The following is a 23,166-nucleotide window of genomic DNA, read 5'->3' as shown; positions in this document are numbered from 1 at the left end:
GAAAACCTGGTCCTGTTAAATTTATCCGTTTTCATGGAATCATGTCTGTTTGCAATATTTAAACGTAAGAGAAATATGATAATTTGTTGCACAAATTCTCAGTAATCTTCTGTAAATAATTACAAAATAAGGCTGCCTGAATTTTACAATTCTGGCACGAAGCCCTTACAGCAGTGTAACATACATTGTATTTGATGTGTCAAGTGGAAAAATCACGGCTTGATTTTGTTGAGTTTGTACTTTTCAGGCAGTGGGACCTATCGTTACACTTAAAGGGTTCCCTAGGACCAATGTCCAAAGCACTTCCATACTACTATCCCACGAAGCCACACCAAAACAGTTATTCATACGAGACACTGATGATTTCCTTAGAATTGAAAGTTGGTCAGCAGCAAATTAAAAGTGAATATTAGCCCTCAAAATATATCTCCAGTGTACTTCTGTTTCCCGTTTTAAAACAATGAGGATATTGAGGAGAAAATTTAGGAGCAAGTGCAAAAGCACACCTATTGACTTCAAAGAGAAGTTTTCACCTTTATTTGCTAATTGCATATTGATTTCGTCTAGAAAGGGAGAGTTGCAGCAATTTTTGTTTAACTTAGAAATACTTCCTGACATTTATATTGATAGACAAATTATTGCTGTAAAGACTAATCTCCTTTGCGATGACGAACTCTCAGCATAAAGGAAATCCAATTAAGAGACTTACTGAAGTACAGATATTGCATGAACAATACCTATGCAATTCTTTAATTAAGACGTACCGTAACTACAGTAAAAACGTCACTGCACATAGGCACTACATGCAGAGAAAAGACATTTTCAGTATGAAGGAGGAAGGCTAGACTGGTCTTTCTCTTCTTCTACCCGCAGCAGGGACACCTCTGCAGCAGCGCCGGTAGAACTGACGAGGCTGCAGCACCGACACGTGAGAGCTGTTACGCGTAACTCGCTTCCCAGCACTGAAAGTCTGGAGGACAGATTTAATCCTCTCCCACTCTTTCAGACTAACAATTCTAAGAAGGAAACGCTGTTTGGCATTCAAGTGAAACAACCAGATCTCACTGTACCACAAGGGAACTTCTAACCTATCCAGCAGGGTTTCGCTCCTGTCTAGCAGAGCTCACAGCGCTACCCTTTTTGTATCCAAATCTTTACAGAATATGCCCTTAAAATGCTGCCTGTGTCCAGGAAAAGTCTTAAAACATTCACTATTCCTTGAAATTAGCATAAGCCTCTACTGGTTTTACATTTATTGGTAGAAAATAACAGGCACTGCTTTAATTTAAGAATATCAAACATTTAAATGACCCCTGTGATAAGAGAAATGACACCCTGACAGAGGTCATCATACAAGATAAAACATAACAGACTCCTACGTTCTTCAACATAACCTTGAATAATTCAGTTTTATTGCTTTGTCACAAACAGTTGTATAAAAAAAATTGAAAGGGCTTACTTGAAACAGTCATCGCAAGCAATATTCCCCGTGGTCTCCTTTATAGTGCGTTCGGAAACAAAAGCTGGATATTCAGTATCACAGGGCTCTAGGGTTTGTTTCAACCTCTGCGCTATAGGCACGGGAAAAAATATCTTGATGTTAACATGGGAAGAACAGCACACAAAATTCTGAACAACATGAGATGCGGTATTACAGAGCGCACAGAGAACGGAAATGTTACTCAGCTTCTGCCACCCTGTGAGATTTCCTAGGCAGTGCATAACACTATATTTTCAATTAAAAAAAAAAGAAAAGCTTATCCATGGAATGTAATTTTGTAAGACATAATTCTTAAAGTAGTTATTCATGGTTTAGCCATTGCCAACCTACTTTACATTTATGCTCCAGCTTTTATTCTTTCTCTGTATATTCAAGACGGACTTACTGTCGATTCTGTTTCAGTGGTGCCGTGCCTCGCTAACAGTTACGTATGGGGCTTTACCTTTATCTGATAACTACACTGTGGTACATTTTACGGAAGCCAAAATGCTTTTTTGGATTACAGCTTGGGGATCTCTGCAGAGTTTCATCAGTTAGAATAACTCTGCGGGTGGGGGGCAGAAGTGTTACTTTGCCCCGAACCAATGCTTGTTACCTGCTTCCCAAAACAGTAATAATTAATACTCCGTAACACTTTTAATCTGAAGCCCCTGCAGTGCAAGTGACAAGAAAACGTCACTATTTAAATCTTAAAGGCTGGGAAATTGAGGTACGAGGGAGCAGGGAGACTGGGTCAAGGTCAAACTACAGGACAGCGGGAACTGAAGGCAGCTCGCCTGCTCCTCACCCCGATGTATCTGTGGACAATGTCTCTCCCTCTTTCCCTTTCTTGTTCTTCCCCCACCCCTTCATTCTTCCTGAACACGGAGGTACACTTGCACATCAGCACAAATGTTAAGCCTATCTTAAACTAATTGCTAAGTGAGAAAACAAGACAAGGTATGACAAAAATAGATTACACTAACCAGGCTCTTGGACTTGACAGATCTTCCATTCAAGAGAATCTGTTCCGAAGGCAGTGGCGTATCTATTGCCCCGCGCCGGCGGAAGGAGCAAAACTGCACTTGCAATCACGCACTAGGACACGCATTTCTGAACCGTTCATAATTTTTGTATATAATTTAAAAATATTCCCCCAAACGCACAGAACTCAAGGAAGGTACTGAAGCTGGTCAGAAAAGTTGTGTTATTTCCGATGTTTTCACGATGGTTGTGACATATTTAACAATTTAGCATTTTCTTATGAATTGTCTGACTAGCTCTACTGCACCTTCTCCATTTCTCTTCTCCTTATCTGTTGCCAAGAATGACTGAAATTTATCACCTGTATTTTGGGTCTACCCTCACTTGTATCAACATATGGCTTGTGTAACAGAGAGACCGCCGGAGATCCATGGGTCTCAGATTTCCAGCACCTCGTTGGAGTCCAGAAGATGAGGGGGGCTGCCCAAGGTTTAGGGCATCATGTTCTTCTCTCTTACTTACAAACGTGATTGAGATTGCAAGACTTTGTGCAATATTTTTCATACGAGGGTTTGGTAAATTGGCAGCTGCGTGGGGACCCTCTAAGATCTTTGTAACGTGGTGTTCCATTAGTGTCGCAATCTGAGCAGGAAGCAATTTCCCCATTAGAGGAACTGGGTTTTTTCCTGAGCTTTGTTAAGCGTTGTTAAGTAAAAGAAATGTACGAGTTCGTTAGTCTTAATTTCATGAAGTGCAGTCGTAATTATTACAACTCTTTGTGGTAAGGTAGCATCTACAGGAGAACATCGTTAAGCATGTGCTTTCCTCTCCTGCTGACCTCTCTTCTGTGAAATCGCTCTTGCTTTTGCTTTGCTAACACATGTTGGTTTCCGAACAACTGTCCCTTGCTCCCTAACCAAACCTGAACTGGGCAAGCAGTACCACAAAAACGATGATATTCCAATGAGCACGAGGGGGTATTTTCAATACTCTTACTCATCAAAGAAATGGAGTAAGTAGTTAAAACTGCACTTTCAACTAAAACATGAATGAAAATCCCTCAGCCACGCTTGTCTGTCAAAGTGCTGTAACGATAGTTTTATCTTTAAGAAAGTTATTAATGCCTGTCTTCAGTAGCTACTACATGCTTAAAATAGAAAACAGACATTCATTTGGATGAGATGAAGAGGGATGCTGTCTTTAAAGGGTTATTTTCCCTAACATACAATGTAAGTGCCATGGGATGTTTCATGTCAGGATATATTGAGGCAGATTTGTACAGTACACTTGAAAAAACATCCCAAAAGGTTACCCTTTCCCTACTCAGGCTGCACTGCGCTGTTCTGCAGACACCAAAGACTAAGACCGGCATACCTGCCGTTCTTCTTCAGATACAAGGAAGAGTTTTGCGTTTTCTGGGTCTAGCACAGCAAACCCTACTGTCCTTCACAGCCATCAGCGTAAGAGACATTCTTCATCGTGGAGAGGGAAATCACTGGAAGCTTGGCCTTGGTGTTTAGCAGATCTGTCTAGGCCCTGCTGATTACGAAGCAGCCCTAAAAGCCACGAGCGTCTGGCCGGTTCTCACAAAGCTCCATTCATGTACCTGCATCCGATCTACATCGGGCTCACAGTCCGTGTAACCGAGGAATTGGTCTGTGTTGCAATGCGGTGTACACTTTACGTCAGTATGGGAAAGGCTAAGTTCATGCACCTAAATCTCCAGAAGGCTCTTATCAAACCTTCACCTGCCGCAGACGCCCGTCTCAGCCCCCCCTTCTCCCTGCACAGCATTTGCCACTTGTCAGGCAATAGCCAGACACGTGCTTTGCCATTTACTGCCACACTTCCCCGTTGCTCCAGGACAGCTCTTTCTGCTAGAAAAGCTCCACCATCTTATTGCTCCAGGGGGTACTGGAATATTCCAGGGATTCAGCATGTTCCATTTTCCCGATGCCTTGACTTCAGACAGGGTACTATTTTGGCGTAAAGACAGCCCAGGACCCAGGCAATGCAAATATAAACTGAAGCCTAAAGCAGCAATTTTATCCCCTGCTTTGCCAAGGAATGTGCAAATCTGAGGCTGAAAATGGCGTTGAAGTCCCTACACCAGTAAGCGGCGTGCGGCACAACTTGCCTGTGAAACAGCCCACTGAAGAGCACTGCTCCTGCAAATTACCGCTTTACTTTTGAGCAACACTTCTGAAATGCGACAAAAAGCCTGCTAAAGTATAAGAGACAGTTGACATTGAAAACTTCCAGTTCTTATGGGAATTGTTAAAATTTCATTGCTATTTCAAATGAAGCCTCCACATTTTTAAAAATTATTTTGAGTAAATTGAATTTGAATTCATCTAGATTTTATTACTTTAAAATGTCTGTTTTGAGCGGAATGATAAAACAAAACGCAGTTTTAACCAGTCTTGCTTAAAAATAAAAGCATAACATTTATTATCTTAGGCCTTAAAAATCATTTTCAAATGAAATTATATTGAGATGGCTGTGGACTTTGGTTGAAATGGCATTTTCCAGCACAATAACCCCCTACATATTACAGCAGCTCTAGAAAAAGTATAGTATGAGCAGAAAAAGGCTACTGTAATTGCTTTATTCGCAAAGACTGTTTTGGAATGAAGAGAAACATTTAAAAAAAAACCCCATATTTATTCATTATCTACTATTTTAACTTCTCCATTATAGTAGTGTAGTGTATCCCTAGAGTACAGAGAAGCACTTTGTGGTTATTCGTAGAAGATCTTAATTATCTTGTGTTTTGGGAAACATTAACGAAGAAGAGGATGCTGACTCGGGAGACAAACTATTGTTATCAGATGTCTGCTATTTAATCTAAAACATTTTACGCGTATCTGAATGTAAAAAATCTAATTTAATCTAGCCATTTCTGTCGTCATGGCGAGGAAAAAAAAATTACACTTACCTTTTGCTGTTAGATCAGAGTGCCACCAACTGCATAGATTAAATTCCACAAGGAACCTAAAGAAATCATCAGAGTTTTCATGTTATCCCACAGAATATTTCCAAAACTCTAAACTGGCAGTAGTTTGATACCATTAATCCGATTTTAAATAAAGGCTAACACAGAACTGAAATTCCTGTTACTAGCATAACTCCGGGATTATCAGCTGCTGCTATTCTCATATTTCCACTGCGTTGTATCTTGCCACCGAGAATCTATTCTGAAATTAACCCCATCTATAAATAATAGATTTACCTATTATCGATTTAAATTATTAATCTTATTTAAAGTGTCCATAAAAATTCTCAGTGCATGGCAGCATACAGTGTTTTTACTGTTCAACATTATTTAACATTACTTCTTCGTTACGCAGGGTATTTGGACTCTAGTGAAATGGCACAGGATTACAACTGTCCTGGCTGCAGTACAGGAGTGCACAGGAAATACTTGCTCATATTAATTCTGGAAATAAGACAATAAACCGAATTTATTTCTAGGAGCAGAAAAGATTGATTAACCAGTGTCTAATCAACTCTAACTAGACGTGTAGAGAACGCATTTTCCCACTAAAATACACCGCAAATTACTTTGAAGGATGGACTGAAACGCGTCAGTCTATCACTTACTGTAAGCGTAAAGAATGCGAAACCAACATCCAGTTTATCATATGGACACGAAGCCACAATACTTATAAGCACAGAAAGTTTCTGGAAATTTCTGAGGCTGTTATAGGTAGCATCAAAGTCTCATTTTAACATTATTTCTTTCCCTGACACTTACTTTGAAAGCTACATTTAAAATCAATCTCTGCCTTCTGGCAATAGCCATTCAGTTAACTCTCCTTAACGCTCATTCCAAACTTTGATGAAAGCTCGTATCATTTACAATTAAAACAAAATGACTACAAGAAAAAAATTATTTCTATTGAATTAAAGATAAAATTCACTTAAATCTGCAACTCTGCTCTCTGATAAGAATAATAAAATATATAGGTTAATAATACAAGATTCATTTTAAGGCTTCCTCTTCTGCATATGCTATTTCTCTCTGATTTCTTAAGCAATCTCTCTTAAAGGTGATGCTCATTATGTATTAACTTGAAATTTTAGAAGAAGATAAAAAAATTCAGCAACATCCAGAGTACACCTTATCTGGCGTATGCTGTAGAAGGCCCATCCTACAGAAACCCATGAAGCGACAAACAATGCAGTGAGTCGCTGCAAGAGTTTGCCACACGGACGGCAGCCCACCCAAGCAGCGTTACAAACGGCCAGGCGTTTCTGTAACATTTAACAGTAACCACAATAATAAATTTGGGTTGTATATTGCGATCTGCTAGAGTTACTAAGCAAAGACATACGGTTATAAGTGAAGACCGTGAATAATGTGAAAAGTGCAACTGTGCAGTCGTACAGCCAAAATTTTGTCAGATTTTAAAAATGCAAAATTGGAAAGCAAAAAATTAACAAATATTAGTATATTTAAAATCATATAATAGAAGCAGCACAGTGTATGTAAAAGGCGAAAAGTACAAAGATCATTAAGTATTCAAAAGTACAAATATTCATTAATTCATACAAATATTCATTAAGTCCTTGATGAAATTTACTTACAAGACAAGCTCGGTCATAATCCACTTTACTGCAGCAAAGAAGGCATTATAAGGCTGAAGAGAAGCAACTCGTTTAATGAAAGGGCAAAGCATACAGCATTTATATCTTAACTGAATTCTTCACATAAAGACAATGTTATGACATTCAAATGCATGGCTAGCATGAGGAAAAAGAATAACAACTTTTTTTATGAAGAAGAAAATATTATCGACTATTATATGAATATTAAAATATATAATAATGAAATTCCCTTCTGATGTAGTTGGTCATATACACCGATTATCAGTTGGAAAAGGAACGTTTTGCAAATGATTCTTAAATATTTAACCTCTAGGGGTTCCTATTTCCCAGGCTATTGCTGGAGGAACAGCTCTGGTGGATAATATGGGCTTTTCTTAGGCTGCAGTTCACGGGCTTGCCTCTCTCGAACGTAAATGTCCATCACCTCCGTCTAATTACACTAGGAAAAGCTTCTGAAGTTTGACTTTATCTAAATTAAGTTATCCGTGTGTTTCATATTGAAGGCCCAGTTGTAAGCACTTGAAGGAGTTTTTAAGATTCTTCCCTTCTCCCTGTGTTTTTCTGGATCATAACAAATACAGAAAATACTTTGGAAAACCTCTGTTTACAGTACTTCTACTGCATTTTGAATATTTTATTTTTGAAAAGAATATCAATAGGATTATTCTTTTATGAAAGAATCGCAGGCAGAAAAGTCAGTTTCCAGAAATCCGGAAAGGAATCTATCCTTATCTCACTCATTTGTGTTAGGGCCTCCCAGCTGCATAAAATTTCACAGACTTTTCAGATTCAATATCAACAGAGTATTTTAGCACATGTAAGAAGTCATATCGACTTTAAGAGAACTACTCGGATATCGAAAATCAAGCTCAACTGTCCTGAATCAGCCCCTCACTGAAGCAGTGCCGCTTTGCACAGCAGTAACTGCCCATTTCACGTTTTCGGAGGTCACAAAGGGTATTTCTGCACGGGGCTGATAACTCACGGAGCCAGGGCACTCGCGTGGGTCCGTGGCACGACAGGCTGAAAGCGCCAGCCAGCCGAGTGCAGAATGCCCGAGACACTAAAGATTTTCACCTATTAAGAAACGTCTTATAGGAAAAGATAAAAAGCAACAAGTCTTTCCTGGAGATGAAAAGAAAACAAAATTTCAGCCCTGTGGGACATCTTATTTATTTTCATTCCAAATCAGAAAGTCTGAAATTTCACACCCAAGTAATTAACTTTGTTGCACACTTTTGTTTTCGTAATGCCAAACGACTGAGTGTAAAACAATATATTTATTATTGCTTATGAACAATACATATTTAATGTAAAATATGCATAATATAATATAATGTAATAGATATAATATCATTAAACTATTTTAATATGAGAATTAAAAGAATAGAAAAAGAATAGAAAACGAGGAAAAAAATTTGTTTTGACATTTCAGTGGAAAAATATTTAATTACATTGATATAAATGCATTCTCATGAAATACGATTTTCCTATGACAGCCTTTTCCACTCAAAGACTGTTCCTTCAAAAACTGCAGCAAAAACTGCAGGAGTCTTACTTATTCCCTGTGTGTGCGTAACCCATCACCGAGAGTCACGGGAACCGAGCCGGGCGACTCTACGGCACTGACACGTTTGCAACAAAGCGGTTCTATAGAAACTTACCTAGGACTTGAATAAATTAAAACAAGAAAATATGCTAAATAACAAAGTATCCGGATATCTTTTAAGAAGCAATCCTACGCTGGTAAAGACAAGGACCAGATGATCCAGAAATCTCTTCCATCCCTCATTTATCATTTTAGTCCCACAGCCTAAAAAGCTGTGACAGAAAGAGGGGTCCAGCCCTGACAACTGCTTTCCACCACTTTGGCAGAACGCTGTGACAGACCGACCCTAGCAGTCCTACAGTCTGCGGTGTCTATGCTCCACTTCAACGCTGTTTAATACAGGAACTTTTTAAAGAGCCTAAGTCTTCCGCCTATATCTGTTCCTCTATTGGTAAATCCATAATTCTCAAAAGGAAGGATAAACATTTGTGAACAAACATGTTGCTTACGTAGAAACTGTACCAAATGCTGCCTAATAACCTGATTATATGTACAAAACTGGACATAAAACCAGGAAAAAAATACTTTTGAGGAACCTAGCCCTACCTGCTTTTAATGTAAGTTCTCTTTATACTTTCTCTGTAGCCACGGCTACTAGGAGTGACTGAATCAAAAGGAAAATAACAAAATAATCAAAGCTCTGCCCATCTTTCACACCGACCACCATAAAAAAATCACTTGAGGTTTAAAGAAGAGTTTGGCTATCTTTAAAAAAATAGAGAAAGAATACGCTCGCCATATCTCCCACAAGAGTTGCAGTTTTTTTCTCTGAAAACACAGCACGGACAAAAAGTGGAATAGTGAAAATCTCTTGGATTAAAGTCACTTGTAAGAGCTCCACGTGCCGGGTGCGTATGCAAACTGAGCTGAAGCCCCAAAGCCTTGGGATGGAAGGTCGTCGCTAACAGTTTTAATATATTTTAAGCATTTTCATGCAAATATGATTCACAGCATCCTGTTCTATTGCACTGACAATTTAAGTCTCATTGCACAGTCTGGTACTTATTATAATGTCAAGATAGTCTTGTTTCAGGTTTAGGCTTTAGCAGAAAACAGCCTGATAAGTGCAGTAAATCCAGACTTGTAGGTATTTGAAAAACAGACAGTCATGTAAATATGTAAATGAAAACATCCCAAAACCGCATATGATTATTAAACAAATCATAGAAGCTATATATAGATATTTGGAAGTTACCAGAAATTTGATATTTACCCAACAGTTTACGCGTAGGCTTATTTTTTCTAGGTAGATCCCTGTGCATTTAAAAATACTATCAGATAACTTTTCCAGACTGGTAAAATTGCTAGAGTGTTTTGCTGCTGTCTTTACATGAGAATTTTTCATGCTGTTCCTGTCATATATTTGTTAAAATGGTTCCTTTTTAATATGCAAAATCTATACTTTATCTAACACCTTATCTGTTCTGATAGATTACTATAGTAATCAGTAAAACATATACATGATTATAAAATACCCTTGGGCTTATAACCTAGAAATGTGATTTAGCAGGAACGAAGCGCTGCCCTTGCGAGACCCACCCAGCTGGACTCTGAGCAGGCCTTGGGGAGGGGGGCTTTGTGCTCAGGTCTCATTGCAAGGCCTTCAATTCAATGCGCTGAAACCGCAAAAAACCTTAGAAGACGTCTTCTGTAAATACTAAGGAAAAGAATGGGTTAAAATCACTGACTTGAATGCCTTGACAACGAACCAATCCTTTCATATAAAAAAAAATAATCTCAGTTTTTAATTTGCATTGCATTTCTGCATTTGTGTATGCGTTCACATACGGTGATTCCAGTCCCCCAAGCAAAGCACAATCTACAGCCAAATTTACAAAGTCATAAGAAGGAGGATTTATACGGTGCAAAGAACATTCTGACATTACCTCAGAAACGGTGGCCCAGTGTTAAAAATGAGTGCAGGGGTATTTGAACTTGAAAATGCTTAACACTTTGCATTCGTTTATAATGAAGCGTTCCCTGTATGCACTAGGATAAACACAAGAGCTGTAAGCATTCCAAACCAAAATAACGGGCTTACAATGGCGATGAGATATTTGCAACAATTTTCTTTGATGATTGCATGGAAAGGTGCTCAGAAAATTTACTATACTTACGTCCAGTAAGCTATGGGCACTGTCGCTACTCTCTTTGTTTGTTCTACACATGGCCTGGTAGTCATAAAGTGTAATTCTACAGAGAAGAACAGAAAACTGCTTGACTAAAAGAAGAAAAAACAGTGAAACACAAATGATGATATGCAACAGGCTGCCCACAAAGTAGACAGGAAAATAAAAATTGTAACGGCAGCAGGGAAAAGAGGGAAAGCGATCATTAAAATACAGGTTACACAAAGGAGAATAAAGGTAAGAAACACTATGAAAACTTTGGAAAGATTTTATCAGACTCCAGAACAAAGCAAAAGCATAACCGGGAGAAAACAGGGAAGATACACATACAGCGTGACACACGATGATATAACCAATGCAGGGAGGAGGAGAAGACACATTCAACACGATGCTTAACAATTGGTTCTGGACTGAGATCAGCACATTTAGCCCCAGAAGGTGAAAAAGCCTATGCATCTGAGGGGCTTCTCACAACAGACGACTCTCCAACTCCAGTAAAAGCAGAAAGACACTTCTACAGTTCCAGCATCTCAGTGCACAACTGGTTTGCAAAAACACGGTGTTACTTCCCAAGAAGAGAGAGGATTTCAACGCATTGACAGTACAGATAATTGAAGCAGGATGGGTCTACTTTTGCTTCTTTTCATGAGAGCAAAATACTCCATGTCAGGTACCTGCTCTAATAAACATATGCTAGAAGCCTCCTCAGATGCATAGTAAACGGACATTTCTTTCTGCTTGTGATTTTACACACCATTGATACACCTCAGAGATCTAAATGTAAAATCCAGAACTCAGTGCATGGAATTGTGATTATTTCTCTAAATCTGTCTGTCCATAGAACAATTAATTAACTATATCCATCCACATAAAAAGCATTTAACATCTACGGCAGATGTAAAGAATCTTTAGCTGATAAGTTGCAACAAGCGTAAATATATAAAAGTTACTCATACTATTTGAACATATCCATTTGACTGTTGCATCATCAGAGGGACAAGGGAACACAACTGGACATAGATGGTTCATAGATGTATGAGATGGGACGCCAATGTTTTGCAATGTGTGCCTTGCTTCTAAGTGAAGAGGAAGGGAGAGCACACAAATTCGGCTACGGAAAAGATGTCCCAGAAGCTGCCAAAAACAGGTCATGAAATGCATTCAGCATCACCATGAGGCATTCTGCACTGCATGCCATGAAACCTTGCAACCTGTACCAATAAAATGTTGTAATCCATTGTGGTAGAAACTGCACATAATTTTTCTGATCTAATTTTGTGACAGCAACCATCACTAAAAGCTTCTTTATTATGCCTATATGTTATTTTTTGGCTTACAGGCAAAATATCTAACATAATGGATCTCGCAGCTTCAACTAAACATTCGGTACATGGTCATATTGCTCACATGATTAATTTTATCTTATGTTCAGAATAGAAATGGCTAGGAAGCCATTGTTTTGTGGACCGGCAGAGAGAGGCACATGGTAGACAAACGCATAACTAGAGACCTAAACATGGGTGTAAGGTGAACACTGACCATCTTTGGCAGAATCACGCCCACAGCCAGATCCGCGCACACAGATCTGCCAAGACAAACAGAGCAGTACATGGTGTAAGCTGTGCTGCCTGTATGGCATGCAGTAATACACCACTTTCCCTAGCTCCTTTTTTGTTTTCCTTTATTTTTCCCCCCTTTAACCGTGGCCAGAATCCAGCCCCTGTAAGGTAATCTCTACAGCTCAGCCTTTCCAGGCTTGGTTGGCTTGACTATTTTATTGCCCTAGATCCAAGGACCGTCTTGCATGTCCCCTTGGACCCCCTAGCGATGGTGGCAAGTGATACGTGCACAGACAAGGGCAGCTTTCAGATGTTCATGTGCTCTCTGCAGAGTAGTCAAGGAATTCTATATGGATGAAATGGTCCCATCCTGCTTCATTCGAAACCTAGTGTTACAAGTAGAATAGCATTCAGTCTTGTCTTTATTCTTTATAAACAGTGTTTCAATAGAATAAGTTTGGTGACCGTGTTTGGTGTTCGGAAGCGTAATCGATTTCTCAGCTTTCACCTTCACACACCAGAACTGCTCGGTCAATCTGCGGACTACGTTCTGCTGCTAAGAAGTGTTAATCAAATACTATTATAGAGCGTCATGTGGAACATCTGTTATAATTTGAACTCCAATTTAAATATTGGAAAAAGCCTTTGCCCTCCTCAATATTTGTACTTGGATTATATGTCTTATGTAATTATTACATTGTAATAGATGCAATAGTTTCTTTAAATGTTCAAAGGTAAAAAGTCATTAAAAGATTCAAATACGTACGCACACAAATAACCAGAAATATAATTAGTATTACGCCCCGACATGCTAGATTATATTTTTTGTAGATTGTCTGTTGTACTGGAGGGAGTATACACAAGCTAAGATTGTATTATGAGCAAGAGGAACAAAAGTGATACATGTACGTAGTTAAAAAACTTTCCCTTTAACAGGGAAAGAAATTCTAAGCTTTAGAGTAAAGGCAGAGGGGAAGAGTTGTAATAAACAACCTCAAGATCATTGTGGAACACTGCAAAATTGTTTGGAAATGCCTGAATATCAGCTGTGCATGATATTACAATGAGTTTAGTTTTAGTAAATACATTTTAACGTGTTTCCAGTGTGAAGATTCTGGTCCAGGAACAAAGTAGAAAACAGGTAATGTACCCAGGTTAAAAAGAAAAAAAAAAAATTAAAAAACAGCAAATCCTTAGAAAGGTACACAGCAGACAGAGATTTCTTAACCAAAGCCGGGAATGAGTTCTGTTTCTTGAACGATGTATTCCCATCCCAGTAACTTTCCAAGTGGGCAGGTTCAACACCTATCTGAAAGCTCCTAAAGATGATTCAAACAACTATAACACGACGTGCAAAATATGCCAGCAAAACATTATTGCCAAATGATCTTAAAAGACCTGATTCTTCCGCACTAAAAACAAATAGGGATTTTGCCTTACACGTCAAAGATCGGTGAATAAAGCCCATAACCATGTTGAAATCTGAACACTGCAACATACTGAATAAATTCTGGAAAATCTGTCACTATAAGCTCATTATCATCGGGTTCCGAGGCATTCACCAATTCAAATCCAGTTTTGTTCTGTTTTTATTCTTGTAAAGGTAATAGGAAGTTAAAAGTCTTCCAGCCCTATTCTTTATAATGGGGACTACAGTATTTGTAGTCAAAACAGCGGCATAAGACACCGTGGTGCTTCTGTGCTCAGGTGTCGTTTACAGAGTGTTATTTTATTGCTAATGTCTTTCTAAGATGTAGAGAATAAGCTTTCTTCTCACTCAGAGTTAACTCACTGGTGCAGAAAGAAAGGCTTCCAGATTGCCCCTTTTTGAAGTTATTGTGTTACAGTTTTAGATAACTGTTTGCAGCTAACCGTATCCCGTTCAGCTGACTATGGTTAGTGAACACAACTGCCCGCTCCCCACCATCCCGTTTGAAGTCCATCCAGGTGCCCAAGTCCAGGCATCAGCACGTCACAGGAGCGCTCTGCTGCTGCTGCGGATGCCGTCCTTCAGACTTGCCGACATCGCCGTGCTCTGAACTGCCACAGCTGCCCCTATTTCCACCCCTGCACACTCAAGTCCACAGAGCAATTGTTTTCTACATCACTCATAGAACAGACGCGGACTACGTACAACCCTCTTTAACTAATGGAAAATAACTTACCAAAACCTGAATGTGCACCTCCATTGAATATAACTTCAGGGGCCAAATACACTTGAGTAAAAACCTTTTTATTGTCAATTTCCTGATACAGTAAATTCCAGTCTTGTACTCTGCAATGTAGTTACAATTGAGTATGAATCTGGCTCAAGAAAATTAAACTTCTAAGACCTACCAGCAGCACAGGCTATATTAGCAGATACACTCTATTGCTTTCAGCTAGATTTTCAGCACAACTATGGATTTCTTCTTGGTAGTGCAAAATACCCTCACGGGCAATTGTAACAGCTGAAAGGTCTTCAACGCATAGAATTTCAAATGTTTTGCCACCAGTTCAAGATTTGGGGATTTTCATATAATGTGTAGGAATAATAAGCTTCTTACCAGCAAAGTAAATGTCAATTCCATTAAAAAAAAAATCACAAACAATAAAAACCCCAAACAAAACAAAATAAAACAACAAAACAACAACAACAACAAAACCCCCAAACAAACAAGGAAGAAGTGCTCCAAAGAATCAAGCGAAGGAAGCCAATAATACGGGATGCCCTACCTGCTGACACTATGCTTTACTCAGTCGTCTACGGCAAAATTATTAGTAACTAGAGCTCACTTGTGGAGGAAAGACGTCCGCTAACTCAGACGCAGGGTCTGCAGCCTGTCTGGCATTCTCGCAAGGAGGGGGAGGATACACAGCGTTGAACGGTACGGAGAGTACACTGGTTTCTAAAGCCTAGAGAGGGTCCTCGTGGGGAGGCAGCAGGACACCGTAAGACATCCCGTACTGTTGCTGCTCTCTCTCTCCCGCCTCCATTGACAGACAGATTATTAGTGGCCAGAAACTGTCAGATTAACACCCTTCACCACCGAGAACATCAATGAAAAGCATAAAAACAAATTACAGCATCCTGACAAAACAAACTTGTCATCACATATCTTTCCCTTTATTGTTCAGCTGTCCCCAGCTGCAAAGGTGCTCCAGAGCACAACACGGATAAAAACTACAACTCAACCTGTATTTCCAGCGCACAGAATGAGAACTCATTTATATGGCACCCATGCCGGGGTTTCTTCCTGAAGTGGGTAAAACAATTCCCATATACTAATACACTGCATTACATGAATGGTAACATTTACAGAGCTATAAACTCTAGCGATGCCCAAACGCAGTTTTAAGACATTAATTTTAGATGTCACATGGACAAAGCGTGAGCAGAAGACATACCACACAGCAGTGTGGGAGTTTCAGAGCACAGGTACCAGATGCGCATCTGATAAATGAAAAAATAAAATAAAATATCAGAGCGGAGCTGCTCTTGTTGGTAATGACGAGAGGGAAGTGACAGGTATCATTTGGTTCTTTTGTACCTACTTGTAAACCTGTACTAGACACTCTGCTATATTGTTGGCTTTCGGACAGCCATTTCGATGATGAAAATGGAGCCATCCTTCAGGGCAGTACAATTACGTATAATTCATTTAGAAATCGAAGATTAAGGGTGCAGGCCTCATACCTGCTCTGCAGTGGGCATGACAGCTAATACAGAAGATAATGATTGGAAATAACCTGCTCATTTTCCTACCTTGATAAGAACTGCTACTTTGCAGAACTGCTATAATCACAGCTGCGTTTGTCTAATACCAAATCCACTAACTCCAGTTTGAATTGCTCCTTCAGTCCCCCACTGATCTCCAAAGTATACATCTACCTCCAGAAACACTGCCAAAGTAACAGAAGGTCAAATTGATTTAACACCATCACCAAAAATTCAAGAATATTTTATTAAAATGAATGCTTAAATAAGAAAGAATGGCCTAAACTAAACAGAAAAATAGCCTTCATTTGGAGGGTGCGCTGCCTCGGTGGAAATTAGAGTCCTGTTGGGAAGCAACGAGTTGCTGTTTTCATGATTTGGCTTTGGGAGTGTTCTGCTCTTTGCCAGTAGCTTAGTAAAGAGTTATGAATTTTTTTTTATAATCTTATAACCTGGAGGCAAAACACTTGCTAGTTTTTGCTTATGAAGCAAATCACGGCAGAGAGATGAAAGCCTGCCTCTATGTGCATGCGTTTGGAGACACAGGTGAAGGGTCTGGGCTGTACTGTGCCGTAAGGGCCCAGGGAAGACGCACTATTCACTAGGAAGCACGTCAGTAAAGACAAAGGAGCAGAGCAGGAAAAAGCGAGGAACAAAGAGCTGCTCTCAAAGCAACAAGAACTTATTAAAGTGAGCCTCAGCATCTGGGAAGGCTGGAATTCAGGGGTGCACCATCTCAGTCACATCTTCTGACAGCACGGTGAAATACCAAAGCATAGATTCCTCTTCGGAGGCCAAGAGGATGCCTGGTGGTGAGAGGAAACGATGCCGCTTCCAGATCTGTCTCACAGAATCGCTCAGCGTTCCTCCTACTGCAAAGGACTAAAGTGTTTTGAAGTCAAGAGATATTTAATTTTCTCTTATAGATTTATTAAGTTCATTTCTTCGGGGATCTCATTCCTCCTATAGCCCTTGATTTTTCTGACGTTCATGTGGTTTATTTAGATTTTCATGCTTTGAGCAGTTGAATCTATTTTTTCCACTGTTTGTGGAAAAAAGCACTGAGGAAATTATAAAGAAACTTTTTTCTAAGTTATGTGAAGCAGATACTTTTCCATAAGCACATCCTAATTTATTTAATAATGAATTTAAATTATATTTAAATTATTTAACTTCATGCAATATTTAGGGTAGAAGATAAACATCATTTTGCTAAATGAAATCACAGAACATGTCACGTTGCTGTGGAGGCACTGATATAATTTTTCTCCCTAAATATAAAACCCATAAACTAAGAAAATATACATACATACATATGTACACATTATTTAAAAGAAGTACTGAGTTTAAAGAAATTAAGGAGGGAAGGAGGTATTTAAGTTCAGTTTAAAAAATAAACAGCTAACACAAAAATTGAATTTCATCCTGCTGCAGGTTGAAAAGAAATATAGTCAGCAGCAAACAACCCCCTTTTCTTTAACACTTCCAGCTCAATCCTAAAAAGAACTTCTATATCCCTCCAAATTAGCGGTAGCTGAGCGAAGGCACAAAGGGTTATTTCATTCCTTTTGTGGGCAGGGAGTCTGAAAGCTGGCACGGATCAGCGAGGTGGTGGCACCTCTCTGCACTGCCACCCAGGTCACTGCGGCGAAGGCAGAACGGGCTCCCACCCCCGCGGCTACCGGGGATGTTCGTAAACTCTCCTGCAGCGAAGATCAGACACAACAGAACCTTCCAAACTGAACAAAAAAGGAGCAAGACTGGATCAAAGCGGGCAAAGTTCTGTAACTCACGTGCTGGATGGCGGGCGCTGTGTAAGATGACAGTGCAAGAAAGGATGGCTCTGGATATTATCAGAATGAAAGCTAACGAAGAGAGCTCGCTCTCTGGTGGTGTCTGCATGGTAAGAGCGATGACAAGTATAACACGTGCAATAATCATATTGTTGTGCTCTCCTGGAAATGGCGCTCGTAACAGATTCTGCCACTGCATCCATTCAGTGCTTTTTTTTTTTTTCTTTTGTTCTTATTCCATGTAAAATAAAATTTGGAAAAGCAAAATACAACCCCACCCAGACAAATTAGTAATCTTCAAAATACGGTATCTTGACTATTTTTCAGGAGAGTCAGCAAGGATTTCTTCTTCATACTGCTGGAATAATTGATTTTAAAGGCCTCATCTAGCACAGCTCAAAGACAGTTTGGGTTTTTTTGTTGCTGCAGAGAGCTATCTGCTGTACAGTGGGAAAAGCAGGTGGCTCATTTAGTGCAATTACACCACTCTGATTCTCTCCCATTTTTAAATGATTGGCAATGGCCAGTTTATTGTGTTTAATAATCGGCTCATCGTGTTTACATTTTCTTTAGCATGCAGCTCAGTTGCACCGAGCTAGTGGCTTCATTATCTGTAACTCCCTCGGAGCTCAAGACCAGCAAAATCATAAGCCAATGATCCGCGCCAAATTGGCGCCCACCGCAGTTTAGATGGAATACTCGAGCCACGCAGCCTTTGTTTTCTCAATGGTGGTGCCTACTACCATTGATTGTTCAGCAGAACAATCAATTTTTTGCTTTGCTAGGCAGGAGAAAACAAATTGGGACAAATTAAAGCATTATCCCTTGATTTTGACTGTATCTTTTTGTTTGCGTTAAATAAAATGTTTCATCTCTTGTATAAGCAGATCTTCTCATTGTAGAACCCATTCTATAAATACGTATCACTTCACTTCCTTTTACAGCATACGTTAAGAATGTCGTGCTAAACACAAAAGGGTCGCCACCCTCAAAAACTAGGATTTGGGATGATTCAGTGAGTGCTAGATCTTTCCATTTCAGGTTGGCCATTTACTGGACGTGGCATTCAGCTATAATGTGCGGACGCGGCACGGAAAGCTTTCTGCCCGTAAGAGAGCTGGTTTACCAAGGAAGCACACCAACCGTCTGTTTTGGGAGCCTCTGTATACACCCTCACATGCAATAACTAATTTTAGTGGTTGATGGGACCAGTGATGTGGCTCTTTTTCATTTATACTAGAAATGCATAGGAGAATAAAAGGGAAAAGTATAATACATATAGTCTGCACTTCTGTCGTGCTGTAAGAGGACAAAGGGGTAAGGAAGAGTTCTTCGGCTGTGTGAAAGCCATGAAGATTCCAGTGTTGAGTTACAGGTCAAAGGGAAAAGCTCTTTCTTACTTCCCCAGGATGCATAATTTATTTCAAAGGATGACACATAAAGTCACTATTACTTTTTATTGTCATCTTGATAGTAAGACCAGGTCAAGTCACAACAGTGTTCCAAGGTGAGCTAGCACGTGAATGAAAATTAATTACTGGCAGACCACTCTTTCCCTTTAACAGTAGGGCACTTTGCACCGCCTAATTTGAGCAAGCTCCAACTTTTTACAGGTCAAAATGTTTTAACGTTGCATCAATGATCTGCTTTAGAGCCATTTAGAATTGTACCGTAGTAGATACGGCCGAATCTCTTTCCCACTTGAGCACAGCGGGAACAGGAAAGGCACACAGTTTTAGCTTAGTAGTCAAATAAACTGTTCTTTGAACAAGAAACTCACTGTAGGCTGTCTCCAATACTCTTAACATTCAACGTGCATGGCATCGAGTTACACTCAAATCATATGGAAAAGGGGTATAATGAGAATCCGGTCACACTGACAGTCTTGGCCTTCTTTTACATGACTTCGGGGTTGTTTTATTTCATTTTGTTGTTGCAGCATTTTTTAAGAGATAGAAACTCGAGTTAATTCTTACCTCTTGAAAGAGCCCATTGTTAGTAACTTGTTCATCACAGCCCCTTCGACCTCCCCAAAAAAGTAACCAGTCTGCAAGGGAAAAATGCAAGAAGTTACCAGAAGTCTGGATAAATGCAAACCAACGTTGGACGCAATTTAAACTGGCATATTCTAGGATCCAACAAGAGTGGCTTTGACAGTCACACAGATGGGTTTTCAGGACTACTGCTACATAAAAACCAAAGAGGACTTCGCAGTCATGGCAAGTGATAGGGATTACATTATTACCCCCGAGCAGATGCGAGGGCTTATACAATATATTGAGGTACATTATATAACATCTAATATCAGAAATAAAAGCCTTTCAGACCCAAAGCTTGCAAAGAAAACACACTAATCTGATCACAACCCCTTGTGATTAAAATGTTACTCAAAAAATACATAAACAGGCTTTGAGAGGATTTCATAAACAGTCATAAAAAAGCATTGTTTGTAATTCCTGCATGACCTGTTTAAGGAGCTGGAACAGTACATTTCATCGGTCCTGTAAATTTTAACTCCATTCAGAGTCATTTCATACTTAAAACCACTCAGCCTGATGAATTACTCATTTCGTCCTTGTTCAGTAAATGTGGACTAATAAAAATAAATCTCTGTTGAGAAAACAAACATCCGTGTTATGAATTTGGTATGTAGTGTGGAAGTGACTCCATCATCTGCAGCCATTCATATGACACTGGAAAATCTTGCACGTACAGCCTTTTTCTAGCTTGGGAATACATTTTTTATTTTAGAGCCTCAACTCCCGGAGGGATTAGATGTGTTCTCCGCATTGTTTAAAGGGAGAAATCCCTCAATTTATGGGGGGGAAAGGGCACTACACTCTCAAATTGCACGGATTCCATAGGTTTTGTATGAACTAAACCCCAATTCCATTACAAGGAACTTAGCTGACCTCAAGTATGCACCTGGGAGTTCGCAGGCAGAAAAGTTACAGCCCTAGCCAAGAAAAGGCATTCCTCCACCTAAAAAGCAAGTACTGCCTTTTTTTCTTTTCACTCAGGGGAAACTTGGAACATTTTCCAAAACATGCGGGTGTGTAAAGTCTCCTAGAAACAAGAGGAACATTTGTAGCTTATATGACTAAAAATACTAGCTTCAGTAGCCCTAGCTGACTGATGAGGAAAGATTAGCCTAACTATCGGAGAGGCAGTCAATGTCAAAAAGCCCAAACCATAAATGACTAGTATAACCTTAGATAGTAATAAACCCGATTTATCAAGTTGTGTTTCGTTCTCATAGAGACATTTCAGTGACAGTTCTCTCCACAAAAACTCCATTTGTAAATGCGAGTTCTCCTCCAAAGCAGGAACATCTAGATTATCATTATTTTTTAATACATTAGGATTTAGTAGTAATTCAGATGAAGAATTACACTGCCCCTGAACAAGATTCCTAGAGTAGTGCAGGTAATTTTTGGAAAGTCCATAGCAAAACAGTGCTGAAGCAACCCAGACAGGCGAGTAATTGATAATGCTTCATCCCACCTACCTCTTTCCCCATCTCCAATAAATATAGAGTATATATGTACATACACATATAAAATAAATAAACAAACACATACTATTATAATTATTGCTGGGAAGCAGCTCTGAGGAGAAGGACCTGGGGGTCCTGGTAGACAGGAAATTATCCATGAGCCAGCAGTGTGCCCTTGTCGCCAAGAAGGCCAATGGCATCCTGGGCTGCATAGGGAAGACTGTGGCCAGTAGGTCGAGGGAGGTCATTCTCCCCCTCTACTCTGCACTGGTGAGGCCACAACTGGAGTACTGTGTCCAGTTTTGGGCTCCCCAGTTCAAGAGGGACAGGGAACTACTGGAGCGAGTCCAGCGTAGGGCAACCAAGATGATTATGGGACTGGAGCACCTCCCTTATGAGGAAAGGCTGAAAGAGCTGGGACTCTTTAGCCTGGAGAAGAGAAGGTTGAGGGGGGACCTGATTAATGTTTACAAGTATCTAAAGGGTGGGTTTAAGGAGGACGGAGCCAGGCTCTTTTCAATGGTTCCCAGCGACAGGACAAGGGGCAATGGGCACAAGCTAGAACATAGGAAGTTCCGTTCAAATACACGGAAAAACTTCTTTACGGTGAGGGTGACAGAGCACTGGAACAGGCTGCCCAGGGAGGTTGTGGAGTCCCCTTCTCTGGAGACTTTCAAGACCCGCCTGGATGCAGCCCTGAGGGATGTGCTTTAGGCAATCCTGCTCTAGCAGGGGAGTTGGACTAGATGATCTCTAGAGGTCCCTTCCAACTCTGAAGATTCCGTGATTCCGTGATTGTAATATTACTCTAGAGTTATATAAGTATAGAGACAACTTTACTGTCCATCTTAGGCTTAACACCTGCTTCTAACGTAATGCAGTCAATATTTAAGCAATGGTACGTTTTTAGTTCACATGGGATGGAAGAAATACATTTAATAAAGTAAAACAAAATAATAAATTTCGATGCTCAATTTTGCATATAAGAATATCACGAAGAATGACTACTGCATGACACAGTAGAGCATGCTCAACAGTTAACGCTCTAGTACATGTTGGAAGGATAACAGTTTCAGAAAAGTTGTATTTCCCTTGTTTATTACTTGCTTACTGACTTTCCCAGGTCTCCACCAAAATGGAGCAAGGAAGAAAGGGATCACAAGGAAACATGCCATTACTTTTGCACTATGCAAATGTGAAAAATACCTGTATCTTTTTACTTTCAGAAGTGCCAGATTTGAGGTGGCAATAATTCAAGCTTATAATCTAAAATCAAAATACTCAGTTTGGCTTCTTTTTTGCCATTCACTTAGAGTTTTTTATCTCCTCTCCAGTCACTCTTCCAAGTCACCCAGAGCTCCTTCCAAAAGCCGTTTCTCAGTAACCAACCTAGTCGTAACAAATTTAATTCACCTGAGGCCTAAGCAGGAGTACGGATGTTCCTATCCACAATCCCAACACATAAAAGAAATTCAACTTCAGACAATTCTGGCATAATTGGTGCACCAATTGGCACAGTTTTCAGGCAAAAGTTAATGAGAATGGTGGTGGTTTCCTCATAAGGTTTCCAGGACTGACCAATTATACATTCATTTTTCAACATTTTTTTCCACGAAGTCAAAACAAATTAAAGTTTTGAATGATCTTCTCATTAATCATGATCCTTGTCCTCCCCGTTGTGATGCTGAGTGCTTATTTTTAATCCTTCAATGACTCTAATCTACTTCACAACACAAACTCCTCAGCTAATGAAATTTTACAGAGCCGTCATCTCAAGTTTAAACGTGTAAGCTCTGTGTCCCCAGCGT

General features: G+C 39.7%; 1 protein-coding gene across 1 annotated transcript in view; it reads right to left on the bottom strand.

The window, feature by feature from the left end:
* Positions 1-23,166, bottom strand: part of CACNA2D3 (calcium voltage-gated channel auxiliary subunit alpha2delta 3) — a 457,404-nt gene that overhangs the window by 17,162 nt on the left and 417,076 nt on the right. The window contains exons 30-34 of the mRNA XM_054215897.1: positions 19,839-19,909; positions 10,802-10,877; positions 7,055-7,107; positions 5,403-5,458; positions 1,460-1,571 (exon numbers count right to left, since the gene is read on the bottom strand). Coding sequence (XP_054071872.1) covers positions 1,460-1,571; positions 5,403-5,458; positions 7,055-7,107; positions 10,802-10,877; positions 19,839-19,909 — 368 coding nt within the window. The remainder of the gene's footprint in view (positions 1-1,459; positions 1,572-5,402; positions 5,459-7,054; positions 7,108-10,801; positions 10,878-19,838; positions 19,910-23,166) is intronic.

This window comes from Rissa tridactyla, chromosome 10, assembly GCF_028500815.1.
Source record: "Rissa tridactyla isolate bRisTri1 chromosome 10, bRisTri1.patW.cur.20221130, whole genome shotgun sequence".
Classification (NCBI taxonomy): Eukaryota; Metazoa; Chordata; class Aves; order Charadriiformes; family Laridae; genus Rissa; species Rissa tridactyla.
Note: the sequence above shows the minus strand (reverse complement) of the source record. Positions and strands in the feature narration are given on the sequence as shown.